At 33.2% G+C, this 15298-nt stretch overlaps 3 protein-coding genes across 3 annotated transcripts; all 3 read right to left on the bottom strand.

The window, feature by feature from the left end:
• Positions 1-16: 16 nt before the first annotated feature.
• On the bottom strand, positions 17-740 carry LOC17889680 (LOB domain-containing protein 14). Its single transcript, XM_006295868.2, has 2 exons — positions 462-740; positions 17-361 (listed from the first exon to the last, which is right to left on the bottom strand). Exons 1-2 carry the CDS (start codon positions 738-740, stop codon positions 74-76), a joined length of 567 nt encoding a protein of 188 aa, XP_006295930.1. The 3' UTR covers positions 17-73.
• Positions 741-2248: 1508 nt separating this feature from the next.
• On the bottom strand, positions 2249-3476 carry LOC17889465 (protein phosphatase 1 regulatory subunit INH3). The gene is made up of 2 exons (XM_023784426.1): positions 3353-3476; positions 2249-2835 (listed from the first exon to the last, which is right to left on the bottom strand). The coding sequence occupies exon 2, from the start codon at positions 2810-2812 to the stop codon at positions 2477-2479; it is 336 nt and encodes a 111-aa protein (XP_023640194.1). The 5' UTR covers positions 2813-2835; positions 3353-3476; the 3' UTR covers positions 2249-2476.
• Positions 3477-6504: 3028 nt separating this feature from the next.
• On the bottom strand, positions 6505-8046 carry LOC17889273 (inactive serine/threonine-protein kinase/endoribonuclease IRE1-like). Its single transcript, XM_023784615.1, has 3 exons — positions 7169-8046; positions 6854-7032; positions 6505-6752 (listed from the first exon to the last, which is right to left on the bottom strand). Exons 1-3 carry the CDS (start codon positions 8044-8046, stop codon positions 6505-6507), a joined length of 1305 nt encoding a protein of 434 aa, XP_023640383.1.
• Between the last annotated feature and the right edge of the window lie 7252 nt (positions 8047-15298).

The following is a 15298-nucleotide window of genomic DNA, read 5'->3' as shown; positions in this document are numbered from 1 at the left end:
GTTGAAAAGTTGCTAGTAAAGAAGATTGTAGATGCATTTATGGTTCAATCTCTGACGAAATAGTCACTTGTACTCAAACAGACCAAGGAAAATTGACCTCCTGATAGTAAAGAGATTCACTGGAGCTACAAAGAGACTCATTCCGATCCATGGATTGCTCATGGTCGTGTGTAGCAGTACCACTCATTGGGTCGAGATCTGAGTCCAAGATTCCTTGGTGAAACCAATTGTGAAGATCTAGTGGCATTTGCTGAGAAAGAACCTTTTCTTGTTGCTTCAAATCGCAACCAGGATCCTCTTGATGGAACCTTCGAGAAGCTTCTTCTCTAAGTAGGACCACTTGTGCTTGTAAACTAACAACCTTAAGACAAAAGTAAGTGATGTTACTTGTAAGTACACTAGAGATGATGAAGCAAAGACCAATAACAGTTTATGTATACACTTCCTTAGGCAAAAAATACCTGTTGCTGGAGGGAGAAGATTTGGGAGACGCAGCCGTAAATAGGATCATGGAGACGAGAGTGAGCCTCGTAAGAGATGGTTCGTACGGCGTCACATCGGTCGTGATCAGGGAGATGAGAAATGAGTTTAGAGAAGTTGCTGGCTCCAAACACTTTGTGAATGGCTGCAAAGTTAGAAGAACCTTCTTCATAGCAAAAATATGGTGCAAATACACAACCTTCTATACATTTCCTACGCAAGAACTTGCATCCTCCACATGGTGAACCTAAACCTCCCATACTCCAAAAAAAAAAAGATGTAATAATCTACTATTAAACCAAATATTATCTTGCAGGAAGATTAATACTACTAATGACGATTATATAGTGCATGCGAGTTTTATAAAAAGGTATACTAGTTAACTTATGGTGGGATTTATGATAATCCAATTCGTTATTTTACATATTTGTCTCTCTAATGGCATACAATTACAAAAATTGCAGCTTTTTCTTTTCCCAAAAATTGTAAATATCATTCTTTTAATAATATAACTCGTCATAATATTTTTAAGTATTGTGTTTAAGTGTTTGAATAGGAATATATTCTTAGAAAATAGTTAAGAGAACCATATAAAATTGAGATCCGATCGTATGAGAGATTTGGTTGACGTATAGGACAAAACAATGAGTAAACATGAACCAAACCCAAGTTGCTTTTTGTGTTGTGGTTATAGCATTCTTGATTCATTTATCTACTTTTGATAAATCAATACAATAAAACTAGAATTAGTACTAATAGAGTTTGCTTTTCATTTTTTTTTAGTTTACTTTCTGTTTAATTTGGTAAAAGTAAATTATAGAAGCTAATGTTCCTGCCTTCTTAATGAATATGAAAGTGAACTATGTAATACTAAAAAAAAGGTATATACAAAAATAATTGATGTTTTCTTCATTATTTGAAAAAATTGGACTAATATGTAAATGGGACAATGTAACTTATTCTACTAAATAGATTTCAAACATTTGCTATGATCTCAGTTTCCATCAAACTTTACAGACTAGAAAAAATAGAGACCCATGATTATCCAGCCCACATAATAATCATGAATCATGATTACCAACACAAATATTCCCAAAATAATTGATCAAGTACAAAAAAGTTTGATTATTCGAAAAATAATGAACATCTGATAGTGGATTTATGACTTAATGTTGGTTTAGTGGAGATTAAAAATAGTAAGAAAATTAGAGTTTGAAGATTCATGTATGCCACATTTAGAGTTTCTTTTTAGCTTTATCTTTCTGTTTAGGACTTTATGTGTGTCTTTAGATAACCATAAGTTGTGTGTAGAGTTTATTGCAACAACTTTCATAGGCCACATGGCCGTGCACATCGATCAAATGCAGACAGGTTCAAGGTCCCTGGAGCCAGCTATATAACCCACATCGAACAGCCATCTATATATTATCTATGAAACTTCCATTAGTGTTTGCATATACCCTTTGCAAATCCTATTTGACTTGGAAAATAGTGTTGGCTTGCTTTTTAATTACTGAAACCCAAACATTGCATTTGAGAGATTGCATAGTTCAAGGTTTGTCAATAACTTTTACAGCGTCTAGTCATTGAAGACTTATATGACGAGTACTACTTCAGTCAGGATTTGGGACGAAACTACACAAGTCCCTGATCAAATTTAATCGTTCTTCAAACGACCATATGAAGATTAGTGATGAGAAAACTCAAAACACGTCTGAAATTGAATTCAAAGGAAGCCTCAAAAGCATATTCAAAGGTCAAAGGAAAAGATAACAAAGTTTGTGATTCCTTAACTAATTAGCAAAAGCTTTAATAATGAACATAACTGTAAATAGAGGAGCACCAAGGAATTAAAATCAACATTGCAATGAAACTGCAAATTACATGTACATATACAAAAAGCCCAACCAGGGTTAGATAGGGGAAGAGACCAAAACCTCAGACAAATGTGTGTTCTTCCATGATCTATTAAAAAGCTTCAATACATAGCTATAAATTAGGCAACTGCTTTGGAATCATTAGAAGAAGAGGCCTCACCAGATTCAGAGTGTTCATGGTCATGATCATGATCATGGTGATGGTGATGGTTGTTATCTTCTTCTTCTTCGCTGTCATCCTCATCAAAGGGCTTCTGCTTGTGAAAGATGCAACATTTCTTAGAACTCTTCTTCTGCATGAACTCGTTGTCCACAGTCCCGTCTTTCCAGGAAACTTTCTTCTTCTTCCGGTTCAACCGAAGCACTAATCTTTCTGTAGGTTGTGATTGAGAAACAGGGTTTTCTAATATGACAGAGGTTGTTGCTGAAGAAGAAGGCCTTGTCGCTGTGCTCATGGCGAAAGATAAGCTTCGGTTATCTGCATAGGGAGACACAAAAACGATCAATGATTTGGCTGCTCAAGAATTGTTTCTTTCCTCTATCCTTCACCAATACAAAACAAGAACGACAAGAGCTAATGTATACCAAACAGCAGAGTTCACAGCGCACAACTACGATGATTCTTGGATTCAAAATCAGAGATTTATGAAAAGTTCTTCACAAGAAGGAACCAAAACTCTGAGATACAGGAAAAATCAAATGGGTTCAACGCAAGAGTTTAAAGCTTTATCTTTCACATGTTGTAACCATTACAAAACCTAACCTTTAACAAAAAAAACAAATCGTGAACCCATAATTTTTAGGGTTCATTCTTCTGGAAACAAAACAGATGCTATTTTTCTAACCCTCAATTCAAGATCCGAAACCTAAGCAACAACACAAATCTAATTCTAACGCACTCATCGATGAATATTATATTAAATTGGATATCAAAAATACGTATCTCTCTATCTGGTTTCGATCACCATAAGAAGATAAGCAAAATCGAAACGAACCTGGGAATAGATCGTAATTCGTAATATCGCAGCTACAAAACTTGGTTCCAGGTTTAGAGGAGGAAGAGGAAGCGAGACGTTTGTTGTCCGATGAATGAAAGGGTTGATGGAGACAAATCTGAAATACTCTGGATGGTCTAAAGTATTACAAAAGCAGTAATATAGCTCATTTAAAACTATATATAAACTTTGATTAATGATTAAATTGAAATATTGTAGCAAAATGAAATACATTCCAAAAATGTTTATTTTTTTTCGTACTACGTACGTGTAAAATACTAATATATTGTATACTAGGATGGATCCGTGCGGGGTAATTTTTTGTAAAGTTGTGTATCTATTCGGTATATGATTCAAAACTAAAGTTTCTGAAAAAGATGATTAAGTATTAAAAAGTTAAACTTAGTTTGATATTTGTAAAACGTATATGAGATTGTGTAATATTAGTAAGTTGAAATTTTTAAATGGTTAATGGGTTACTTTTGGACCGTAATAAATAATTACAGAATAGTCGAGGCCCATCGTTTTTGTCTCCAATTTTGTACCCGACATATTATTTGGTAAGAAAAAAGAAAAGTTGGAGAAAAAAAAAAAAACAAAAAGACAGAACACATTTGTTGTCTTCTATCGCCGACACGAATCGGTTCAGCTGAATCAAATCAAGCTTTTGGTGGAATGAATTTTGATGTTCGGATTGTGTTTAGTTTCCCTTCTATGCTTTAAGGTACGTACAATCGATTCCTTGTCCTAAAAGTTAACAGATTTAAAGAAGATTGACTTCTTGATATCTAAGCTAAGTGTTTTTTTGGTGAACTCTCTTCAATACCACTTAAATATGTATTTTTCCAAAAATAGCATTAGAAAGTTTATTTTCCAGAAATATTATTAAAATACAATTTTTTCCAAAAATACCACAAAATTAAAACTTACATTTTTAACATTTAAAACTAATTTTTAAATCCTAAACACTAAACTCTATCCCTAAAAACTATACCCTAAATGATGTAAAAAAAAACTATATCTTAAATGTAAATAGTCAATCCAAACATAAAAAAAAAAATTTTACATTTTCAAAATTTAATTTTGTATGTTTATGGTATTTTAGGAAAAACAAATTTTTGTGGTATTTTTGGAAAAAACAAACAAATGATGGTATTTTTGAAAAAGAAAAACTTAAAATATGCTGTCTAAGAAAATTTCCATAGTATTTTTTACACAATTTTACTTAAAAAGAGTTTAATACTTTAAAAATGTGAATATTTTTGGTATTAGACTATTACAAATATAAATGTTATTAATAAATTATTATTATATTTATATTGGGGTTTGCGAGTCTAAAGATATACAACCTGTTTAGATATTTTTATATTTTGGGTTAAAGTATGGATCAGATGTTTTAGATATGATTCGGATAAGTTATTTTGCAGTCGAAGAAGATGAAAAAAAAAAAAAAACTCTACTTTATGTTATCAATTGAACCCCAGATATGACCCACTAAATCACGGCGATTTACAAAACCCAATAATAAAAAGAAATATATATAGCAAAAATGCTTAGAGTTAAAATTTGCACGTGCTCAAATCTACCAATAATTCAAAAATGATGTATTTTTTAACTAATAATATTTAAATGAAGTACTTCTATACCAACAGAAACAAATAGATATTCAACTTCTAAATTATAAACTCATGGATCTTTTCTGGTAATTTTCCCATTAATTTCAATACTCTATACCTTTGTGTTGCAAACTTACTAGTGCTTTTTCCTTTTGGCTATACATTGCGATTAATAATATGGAAAATAAATACAAAGTATGTCGTAAGATATTTTGTAGACTTCTACGAAAGCGAAAAAATAAACAGTGTTTTGGTTGACATATCCATGCTTCTTCTCTTCTACCGGTTGAATATTTCGCTAAGATTTATCCTGAGCCACTTTTTCCACAACTCTGAGATAAACATAAAAATTAACTATTTAGCCAATCAAAAAACACAAGTCGTGTATCCATCAATATAATAAACTCAGAACACATCATTGTCAACAAGCAATTACATTAAATATTTAAATATATGTAAACCAAAACAGAGCTAGTTCCAACATAATATAAAATAGCAAATAAAAAGGCACTAACTTTCGGTATATTATATGTTATTTCCGTAGAAGTATGTTTCGAATTGGCTTTCTCCCTTATAATTCTTAGCTATGACTTTGTAGATTTCAATCAGCAAATCCGGGAATCGAGAAGCAAAATATTCATCTACTCCATCCGGAACCTGTCCTAAAAGTTGCTGAGAAGCAAAGTAATATAATTATCAAAACTTTCGTAGAAGTAGTTTATGTGAGTGTGTAAGAGTGATTTAATAATGTGTTTATGGAGACAAACCTGGATGTCCGGAGGAAATTCTAGGTAGTGGTTAATTGTATTTCGTATTAATCGCAGCAAATGTCGGATATTGGCATAATCATACGTCCGTTTGGATTGTTGGACTACCTGAACTTGCTGGCTTTGTTGGGATCCAGGGGCAATAATTTGTAGCACTTTTTTCTGTAGCTTCTTGTCCCATGTTCTTCCTCCAAAGACTGATTGCGCTTTGTTTCTTAGAATGCTTAGTAAGGCTGAGTCAGCTTGCTCCAGCCTATCACTAGCTACACGTAAAAATTCAAGTCTTTTATTGGCAGTCCAAAACGTGGGATGGTTTAGAGCATGATTATCAATAGAATCTTACAAAACTCTTAAGGTAAAAAAAATTAAGAAAAGATAAGCAAAGTATCTTAGTTAAGAGACTTTCTTTATTTTTTCTTACCTTTTCTTAGTTTTTCTTACCTTAAAAATTTTGTAAGATCCTATTGATAATTATGGTCTTAGTGCTTCTATTGCAGTAGGACTACAAAGCAAAAACAAAAAGAAACAAAAACAATTAGCTGCATGCAACAATTGGAATTAAAAAATGGTTTTCTTCTAAATTAGTAGATTTAAACCATGATTATAAAGGGGTTCTTAAAAAAATTTTAAGCTAAGAAAAGTGAAGAAAAATTAAGAAAAGTTAATATATGTCTCTTGTACAAGAGACTTCTTTTACCTTTTCTTAACTTTTTTTTACCTAAGATTTTACTAAAAACCTACCAATAATGATGTTCTAAGTGGAATTACATTACCGTAAATTAGGTCTCGCGTGCAACAATTGGTTGATGAGATGTGAAGCTTCAGGATGCTTTACTTGAGAGAAGTTAACTTTATTGTCCGTCGTGATGTTGTTATCGCGGTCACTAGAGCGTCCAAAGGGATGGTTGCCCGTGATTGAGTAGAACAGTATACAACCGAAGCGGAACATGTCAATTGTTTCACTTTCCTTTTGCTTGAGAATCTGTTCTGGTGCTTGCCATCCCGGACTACCATAACCTGAATATTTTCATGAGCTCATTTTCATTACCAACCTAGGCCATTACGTTTTTCTATAAATCCACATGGTGATCTACCAAACACAACAATGAGGAACTTACATGTGTCAAGGTGGTCAAAGGATATTATATCCTTAGTGATCAGACGCTTGCATATGCCCATGTCAGATATTTTTGCAGTCAAAGTTTCCCCTTTAGATATTATTAGGACATTTTGTGGCTTCAAGTCTCTGTGCATTATCCTCAACTTGTGTAAGTGAAGAAGCCCATAAACTATATCTCTGCAACATAGCACCAAATAATTTGAAGAATGTGAGCTATATATATTTAAATTAAAAAGTATGTCCCTGCATCAAGGCATAAACAACATAAACTATATATTATGATTTATGCATAAAAGTTGAAGTCCAAAATAACCTCATTAGTTTTATCGTTAGAGGTAATGGATTTCCCACGGCTTTCCACAAGTTGAATTTTGCCATATCTTCTTCCAAAGAATCTGAAGGAGCTACTGTTTTAGTTGATTTGCTAAACTGTCTCACAGTTAATCTTATAAGATCATCTAAACTGCATCTCCAACGCTCTAGACAAATGTAGCCATGATCCTTATCGTGCTCAAAACCATGAAGGCGAATGATGTTTGAATGATCATCAGATTTATATAGGATTTCAAGATCATTCTTATCAGCATCGTTACTACGGGATAGATCAAGACATTTTACGGCGACTAGACGTCGTTCATAGATACCCTCAAACACCTCATTGCCGTTGTGGCTTCCACTCTCAATTTTTTTAGATGATAAAAACAACTTATTAGTAACCATTCTCCCAATCTCTTTGTCCTCTTGATCCACATGGAATTGTAGTACTGCTTCAACTGAATTGTACCACTCGGATAAATCCTTGCCTGGAAGAACTGATCTGGCTGACTTAGCGTTTGTTTCCTCCTCTATTACATGATCCTCCTCTCCTGATGATGCTAATTCACAAAGAAGACCTGACTTTGAATCTGTCTGCTCCTTTACTTTTCTTTTCTTTTTACGTTTCGTTTCACGAATCTTTTTCAAACTTTTGCGTTTACATAAAAACCTAATGACCCAAACAACAACGCAACCCACAAGAATCATGGCCAATATCGTCCCAGCACGATCGACAATAAGAAACTCAGCATCGTTCGGTAAACTCAGAATCGTTCGGATCGTTTGCATATGAAGGGAGTCCGAGTCACAAAGATCTGAACCCGAAGTTTGGTCATGCAGTAACGATTTCTTGAAGTCGATCGTCGTTACATCCATCATCGGAGTCTTTGTTTCTACTTGTAAGTCAGCCTGCAACAGCGGAAACTAAAACATAATAATGAATCCTTCTTAGCATAATATTATATTAAGATCAAAATTCCCTAGGTCAATGTTGATTAATCAAGAAACCATTTCTTGAATACTAACTGTCTCTAACTTGAACACCAAGTAATGTTACAGATTAACCGGTTAAGAACTGGTTTAGTTAATCATGATTTCTGGTTTTCTTTAGCCATGTTCTTAACCGGTTAATCTGTAACATTACTTGGCATTGGTATGTTCTTAACCGGTTATACTGTTTCCATCGGTATCAAAGCATTCGAGCTCTTTAGACCAAAATTTTCTCGGACAAACATGAATGCTCTGAAGTATTCATGTGAGGAGGTGTATGAGAGAATGAAAAAAGGGTTATGCATTTTTTTGTGATGAACAAGACACTCCTGGTCGTCAATAGTTAAAGCCTAAGAGATAACGGATCATCACGATGGAACGTGACGACGATCCTGCTGATAAAGAAGAAGCTTATCAAATCCAGAAAGGTCCTGACACGTTCATGGAAACTGTGAGTAATTCCAGACCTGATCATAGAAACTACTAAGGATTAAGATTCGTTCATCAAACCATTGGAGCGTGTCTCGGTTTTTCAGGTTCTAGATTCCGTTTCTGATGTGTTGATGGTTTATGAAGTGGATATACATGTCAAGGAAGTGGAAGAATCACCTCAGCAATCAACGAATGATCATGGCAAAGATGTTGGACATCAATTTTTCGATCAAATTCCTCTTAGAGTAACAAGTAAAGAAAAACAGAGGAAGACTCTTAAGGGCTGGCAGTTCAAGTTCAAAACCACTTCAAAGAGGAGCAGATTGATGGATGACAAGTTTCTTAGGTGGTAGAAACTGCTTTGCTTAGTAAAGATCCTCAAGAAAAAATTTGAGACCATGTCAACAAAGAGTTCAAAGTAATTGTTGCTGCTTGTAGGAGGAGAACAATTGATCAATATAAGCTAGTTGATGAGTGTTCAAAGTCAGCAGTTTATGATGAACCAACTCAGCTCCATGTATGGGAACCAGGTGGTTTATCTACTAAAATGGATATTTGGGATTGGCCAGACAAAGAATCAAAGTCACATGAATAATTATGAGTATGAAAAACAAAGCCAGCTTATAGATAAGAGACACTGAGAGCATTGAGAAGAGGAAGATTGATACTATGTCTTTGATAACTCACTGTAAAAGGTCGATTTTGGAGTACGTAAATGAAGTTGAAATTCTTTCTGAGAAGACATTTGTTGATAGGACACAACGATGGCTGGAAGTAAAAATCAGGGGACTGGCATGCGTAAAGAGAACATGTCCAACATATCTCGAGGTTCCATAATGGGAAGAATCTGGGAGAAAAAATTAAGCACCATTGCCTTCTCCTCATCTTTTTCTTTGAAGAGAGCTAAGTAGTGGACACCATTTCTTAAAACACCAGAGGCTTTACACACCTGCTAAAAAGGCAGAGATTACTAGAGGTTTAAAGAAAAGTGCACTTTTTTAATGACTGGAGCAAACAGATGACTGTAAAGCAAGACTTTGAGGATCCATCCCCTGGGTAGCAGGAGAAACCTTCACAATTAATATACTTGCATGAAAACACTTATACAAACACTGATACTAGAGACAATATTTGAATACAAACCTGAGTACACGGCACATGGGAATGGGTTATACTCCTAACTATTGGTCTCATTCCTGAACACAAATCAGGAAAAATGTATTGATCTTCAAGTATAGAATCATAATCAAATATAAAAATAAATATATATCTGCCCAAGATTCAGTACCCATGACCAGTGTCTTGATCAGATTCTTACAGTCATTTACTTTTTGAAGGTACGACAAGAACCTGCAAATCGTGCAGAGTTTAGCAGTTAATAAAAAAGCTAGCTGCTAGATAATCCAATTGTTGATCGAAACAAAATTTACCAAGTTATCTATGAGAATGCATAATGTTTTGGTATAGAGACAAACAAAAAAGAAAGAAAAACCTGGTACTAAAACTAAGAATTAACTCAGGTAACCAAAGTGGACTATTCATGTACGTAAGAAAATAAGAAAGTATTGAATGGATTAGCAGTTAATTAAGGTTATAAACATACATGCAACCCCGCATTATTGGCTGGCATCTCGGGTTAATCCCTATGATAAAAACTTAAAAACAGTCATATATCAGTACACAAATTAATAGATAAAAAAAGCCTTGAAATGTATTAAAACTTTCTTTTTTGTCAGTTAAAGAGGTGCTTATTCATCATAAGCCTTACCAAAACATGAGATGACCTCCATTTTCTTCTACATCGTTTTCCACCTAATTTCCCCTCATGTTTGCTTAGTTTATAAAAGAAAAAGTGTCTACTCTTTCCAAAACTGATATATGCTTTTGAAAAACCAGTGTAAATACAAAATAGCAAAACAGATGTTACCGCTAATTAGCCTGTGTCCCAGTTGATCAGCTTTTTCCCTTAAATTAATGGGTTGCAAAAGAAAGAAATATACGAGTGATTGGTTTTGTATTTGAAAATACATGTGACATAGTTAGTCCAATAAAATCATATGACATGGCCAAAACAACAAAAACCAAAGAATTCTCTAGTAACTAATGTCTTCTCTTTGGGTTATAATTAATCCTCGGCATTATACCCGGCCGGACCGAACATAACATCGCATCTGTGAACCAAAATCTTAATGGATCCTTAACTTCATAACCAAATCGAAAACCGCAATGGAACATAAATACAATTATACCTCAAAAAAAAATATCAGTTTCTTTTATACCGTATGTAATGTAATTGTACTACACAAATCCGAATGATCAAAAATATCTGAATCAAACTGTATAGCCGAAAAATATCTTAAAATTCCAACAAAATACCCAACAAATTTCGGTTAATTAGGTGAGAACCAGAACCGAAACCCAATCGAATCCAAATAAAAAGAATTTTAAGATAACTGAATGAATACTAGACTCAAATCAATAAACCAAAAAATATAAAACCTGAATAAATCGATCTAAAACTGAACTGAATACCCCAAACGCACGTATAACTAGCAACTTGTTCTGTATCTGAACGGTCATTGTTGTTTTGTTACGATATTATTTGCCAAAGACTAGTGTTGATTGTCGAAGGATAATATACTACTTTGTTTTTTACATCGTTTTATTATTATATGTTTCTTTTTGTTCTGTTTATTTGTCATCATCTTTTTATTAGAATATGAGAAAGACAAGGAAGGTAGACATTTTCTCGCGAAAGTTTTTTTGTGATGAAAGGTAATAAAGTGCAGTGCGATATGTATCTCTTGACATCCATTGATGGTATCACTCTTGATCAATGACAGGAAATATTAATGGAAAAAATTGTTTGATAGTGAATCTGAAAACCTGATCGAGATTGAAAATGCAAATTAACCCGTTTTATTCATGATCTGTCGTCGTGATCAGCACATGCATTGCAACCTTCAAGAGGTTTTGAACAAAGGGACGAAAAACCTCATTGTTGGAAAGACGATTAAAAAACTTCAAGTGATCGGCCGTCTGCGCTATCTGTAGACTGTCCCTGACATCTACCGCCACCTGAAGCCTTTCTTGGATAGCTACAAAAAAAGGTAAAATTTAACTAAAGAAACAAAAAAAAAAAAAAAAAAAAAATTGTATCCTTAGGAGAAAATGAAACAAGAACGGACTCAAAGTCGTCAAACTAAAATCGCCACGTACGAGAATCATGAAAAAGTTCCCGGATGTATCAAAACCCAAAATCAAATGATTATTATATATATAAAAGAGAGAGAGAGAGAGAGAGAGAGAGAGAGAGAGAGGTAGGGAAATAATCAAGAGGGAATAACATTACGTTGGCCAGGATTCTCGAGACGTCTTGAGTGTTGATCGAAAAACTGAATTGGAGGACGCATGATAAACAAACAACTCTTCCCCGGAAGAAGTACAGACCTCCGATCAATCGGCATTGCAATGAAAACGTAATAATAATGACAAAGTTAAAGGAATAACTACTGACGGTAAGTTGTGTTTTCTTGCGTACGATTTGACATAGAAACAAAGTGTGGTGAAATTTACCATTAGACCTATATACATACTTTATTACACATACTTGAGATGATCTCCACTTTCTTCTACATCGTTTACCAACGTAAATTTTCCTCATATTTGCTTGTTTGACAAAGAAAATAAAAAGTTTCTACTCTTTCCGAAACTGGATATATACTTTTGAAAAACCATATAAATACAAAATAGCAACACGCAGATATTTACTGCTATTAGCCTATGCCCACTTCAGCTTTTTCCATGTTAAAATGGGATGCAAAAGAAAAGAATATATATGAGTGCTTGGTTTTGATTTTGAAAATATGTGACATAGTTACAAAAGTCCAAGAAAATCATATGACCCGACCAAACAACAAAAACCAATTACATAACACACAGACACAAGACTTAAGAATTCTCTAGTAAATTAATATGTCTTCTCGATCTTTGGGTTATATATAATTAATCCTAATAACTAACTAATCCTCAAAATTATACCCGGGCGGACCGAACATTACATACCATATGTGAACCAAAATCAATGGATCCTAAACTTCATAACCAAACCTATACCAAGTCGATAACCTCAATGGAGGAGCCTAAAATACAGTTATTATACCTCAAACAAAAAAAAAAAATATCAGTTTCTTTTATACCCACCACCCAATAGGCCATTAATACAAAAACACGAATGATAAAAGAAATATCTGAATCAAATTGTATAAGTGAAAATATCTTAGAATTCCAACAAAATAAGCATCACCTGAGTAAACCAACGATCTGCTAAAACTGACCGAATAGTACCCGAAACGCACGAATAAACTAGGAGTATGTTGTGAAGGGTCATTGTTAATTTAATTATTTCGCTACGATGAAATTGTTTGCCTAAGACCTGGTGTTAATTGCCTACTTTTTATTTATTACTGACACCTGGCACAACGAGTATATTCCAAACTACGAATTTGACTGTCTATTGATAAAAAAAAAATATATGTTTTTTTGGTTCTCTGTTTATTTGTTATCATCTTTTTTAATCTTTTTTGACAAAGACAAGGAAAAACTAGAATATGACAAAGACAAAGGAAAAAACGTTGTGGTTGTGGTGGTTGACGTTTTTTTTTCGCGAAAGAATGTTGTGACAAAGTAATAAAGTGCACTGCCGAGCAGGGGCGGATCTAGAAGAAAAAGTTGTATGGGGCACTAATTAAATATATTAATAAATAAAATTTAATAATAAAATAACTGAGAAGAAAAAACAAAATAAAGGGGAAAAAAATAGATTTGTGATATCGAACCTTGGTCTCAAGATTTGATATGGGGCACTTACTACCAACTATGCTACGCAGACATTATTGAAAGCTGGTCAATTGAAAGTATTTATTAATGAGTGTGGGGCACGTGCCCCACCTCATTACACTGTAGATCCGCCCCTGCTGCCGAGTGTCTGTATCGCGACATCCACTTCCTTCGTGTACGTCGTTTTCCATTATTCCTCCCTTTTCCTATATTTCTATTCTTATCAGTTTAAAATTTGATATATGCTTTAGAAAAAACCAGTACAATAAATTCCAATACAGACTCTCTGATTCCAATAAATATATAAATCTAGTATTCCAATTCCAATTAGATATATGTATCATTCTAAAATCCAATTATTATTAGTTGTTTGGTAAATAAATTAAAATTTGATCCATAAAGAAAGATAAAATAAAATTTGCTAAATTTTTCACTTTTTAATAACTTACTTTTAATTTTCAATTCATATTAGCAAAAAGAAATACATCATAGTCCTAGCATCCAATAAATAAATACATGGCTTTGGGGCTAAACAACAAAAACCCCAATGGATTATAAAAATAAAAAAAAGTGTTTACAAGAACGAGCCAAACAGATGTTATAATCATCAGGATTCCTATTCTTAATTACATTACTAAGACCAAGTGCATCATCGTCACTTGCCTCCTCCGTTCCCCACTAATTTTGTTTAAAAATAAATCCAAAAGAAAAAAATTAAAGCGGGACGTACCCAATATCGCGATTCAATCTTACTATTCGTAGGCCCCAAAGACACGTGGCGACCCGCGATTAGTTATCTTAAAAAAAAAAAAGAAAAAAAAAATTCATTGGGACCAAAAATGTCAATGTATGTGTGATTAAGGGATTTGGGTTGGATTGAGTTGATCCAAAGATCCAATGCGATTAGGAGATTGAAATTACTAACTACCTAGTACCTACCAATCGGAAAATAGAAAAAAAATATTGGAATATTAGTAAATTACAAAACAATTAAAAAAAAAAACAAACGATACCAAAATCTATATATAATAGCAAACCCACTTTTTGTTTACTGCTGATGTCATCTTTTGAATCTAACGGTTCAGATTGTTTTTCATTTGATCTAAAGGTTATTGTTTAATCTCAGTATATATAAAAGCAAAAAATGTGTCTTTCTAAAAGGATGTGTTTTTTAATTGTGTCTTTTTTAAAAAAATGTGTCTTTTAATAAAAATACCCCTGTAATTTAATCTATGCAATGTTTCACAATCACACTCTTTCATTCCATATATAAATATTCTACAGCTTGATTGTTTTGTTTTATTTTATTTACAAATTTATTTTCCTGAAACAATTGTTTCTTCAAATTTTGTTTTTCCAATCCTAATTGACTTTAAATTTGCTTAGCCATTATTATCTAAAGGTATTAATTGTTATTACCTTTTCGTGAATTGGTTGCTCAAACCCACTTTATATGATTGCTGAGATCATCGTTTTAATCTAATGGATGAGATTGTTCCCGTTATGTCATCTAACTGGTTATATTTGTTAATGATCCCAAAAGTTACAAAGTTTTATACCCAACAATTGTGTTTATTCGTCGTACCCCTAGCTTAAAATTTTTGCACCTGTTATTTTTTCACACCTCTTTGTTTGTATATATAGATTTCTGTGGATCTTGAAAATAAATTTTGTTTCTCTGAGTATTGTTTCTCTGAGTATTGTTTCTCTGAGTATTGTTTCACACCTCCGAGATTTAAAAAATCTGAATATTCTTTTTTCGATTTATTAGTCTTCATTGATTAACGATCTTCGTTTAAATATGACTGATTTATTTATTGATTTCCTTATTCAACCTCTGTTTGGTGTCGTTTTCCATCTTATACAT

The sequence above is a fragment of the Capsella rubella genome, unplaced genomic scaffold (assembly GCF_000375325.1).
Source record: "Capsella rubella cultivar Monte Gargano unplaced genomic scaffold, Caprub1_0 scaffold_4, whole genome shotgun sequence".
Classification (NCBI taxonomy): Eukaryota; Viridiplantae; Streptophyta; class Magnoliopsida; order Brassicales; family Brassicaceae; genus Capsella; species Capsella rubella.
This window is presented reverse-complemented; position numbering and strand designations above follow the sequence as displayed.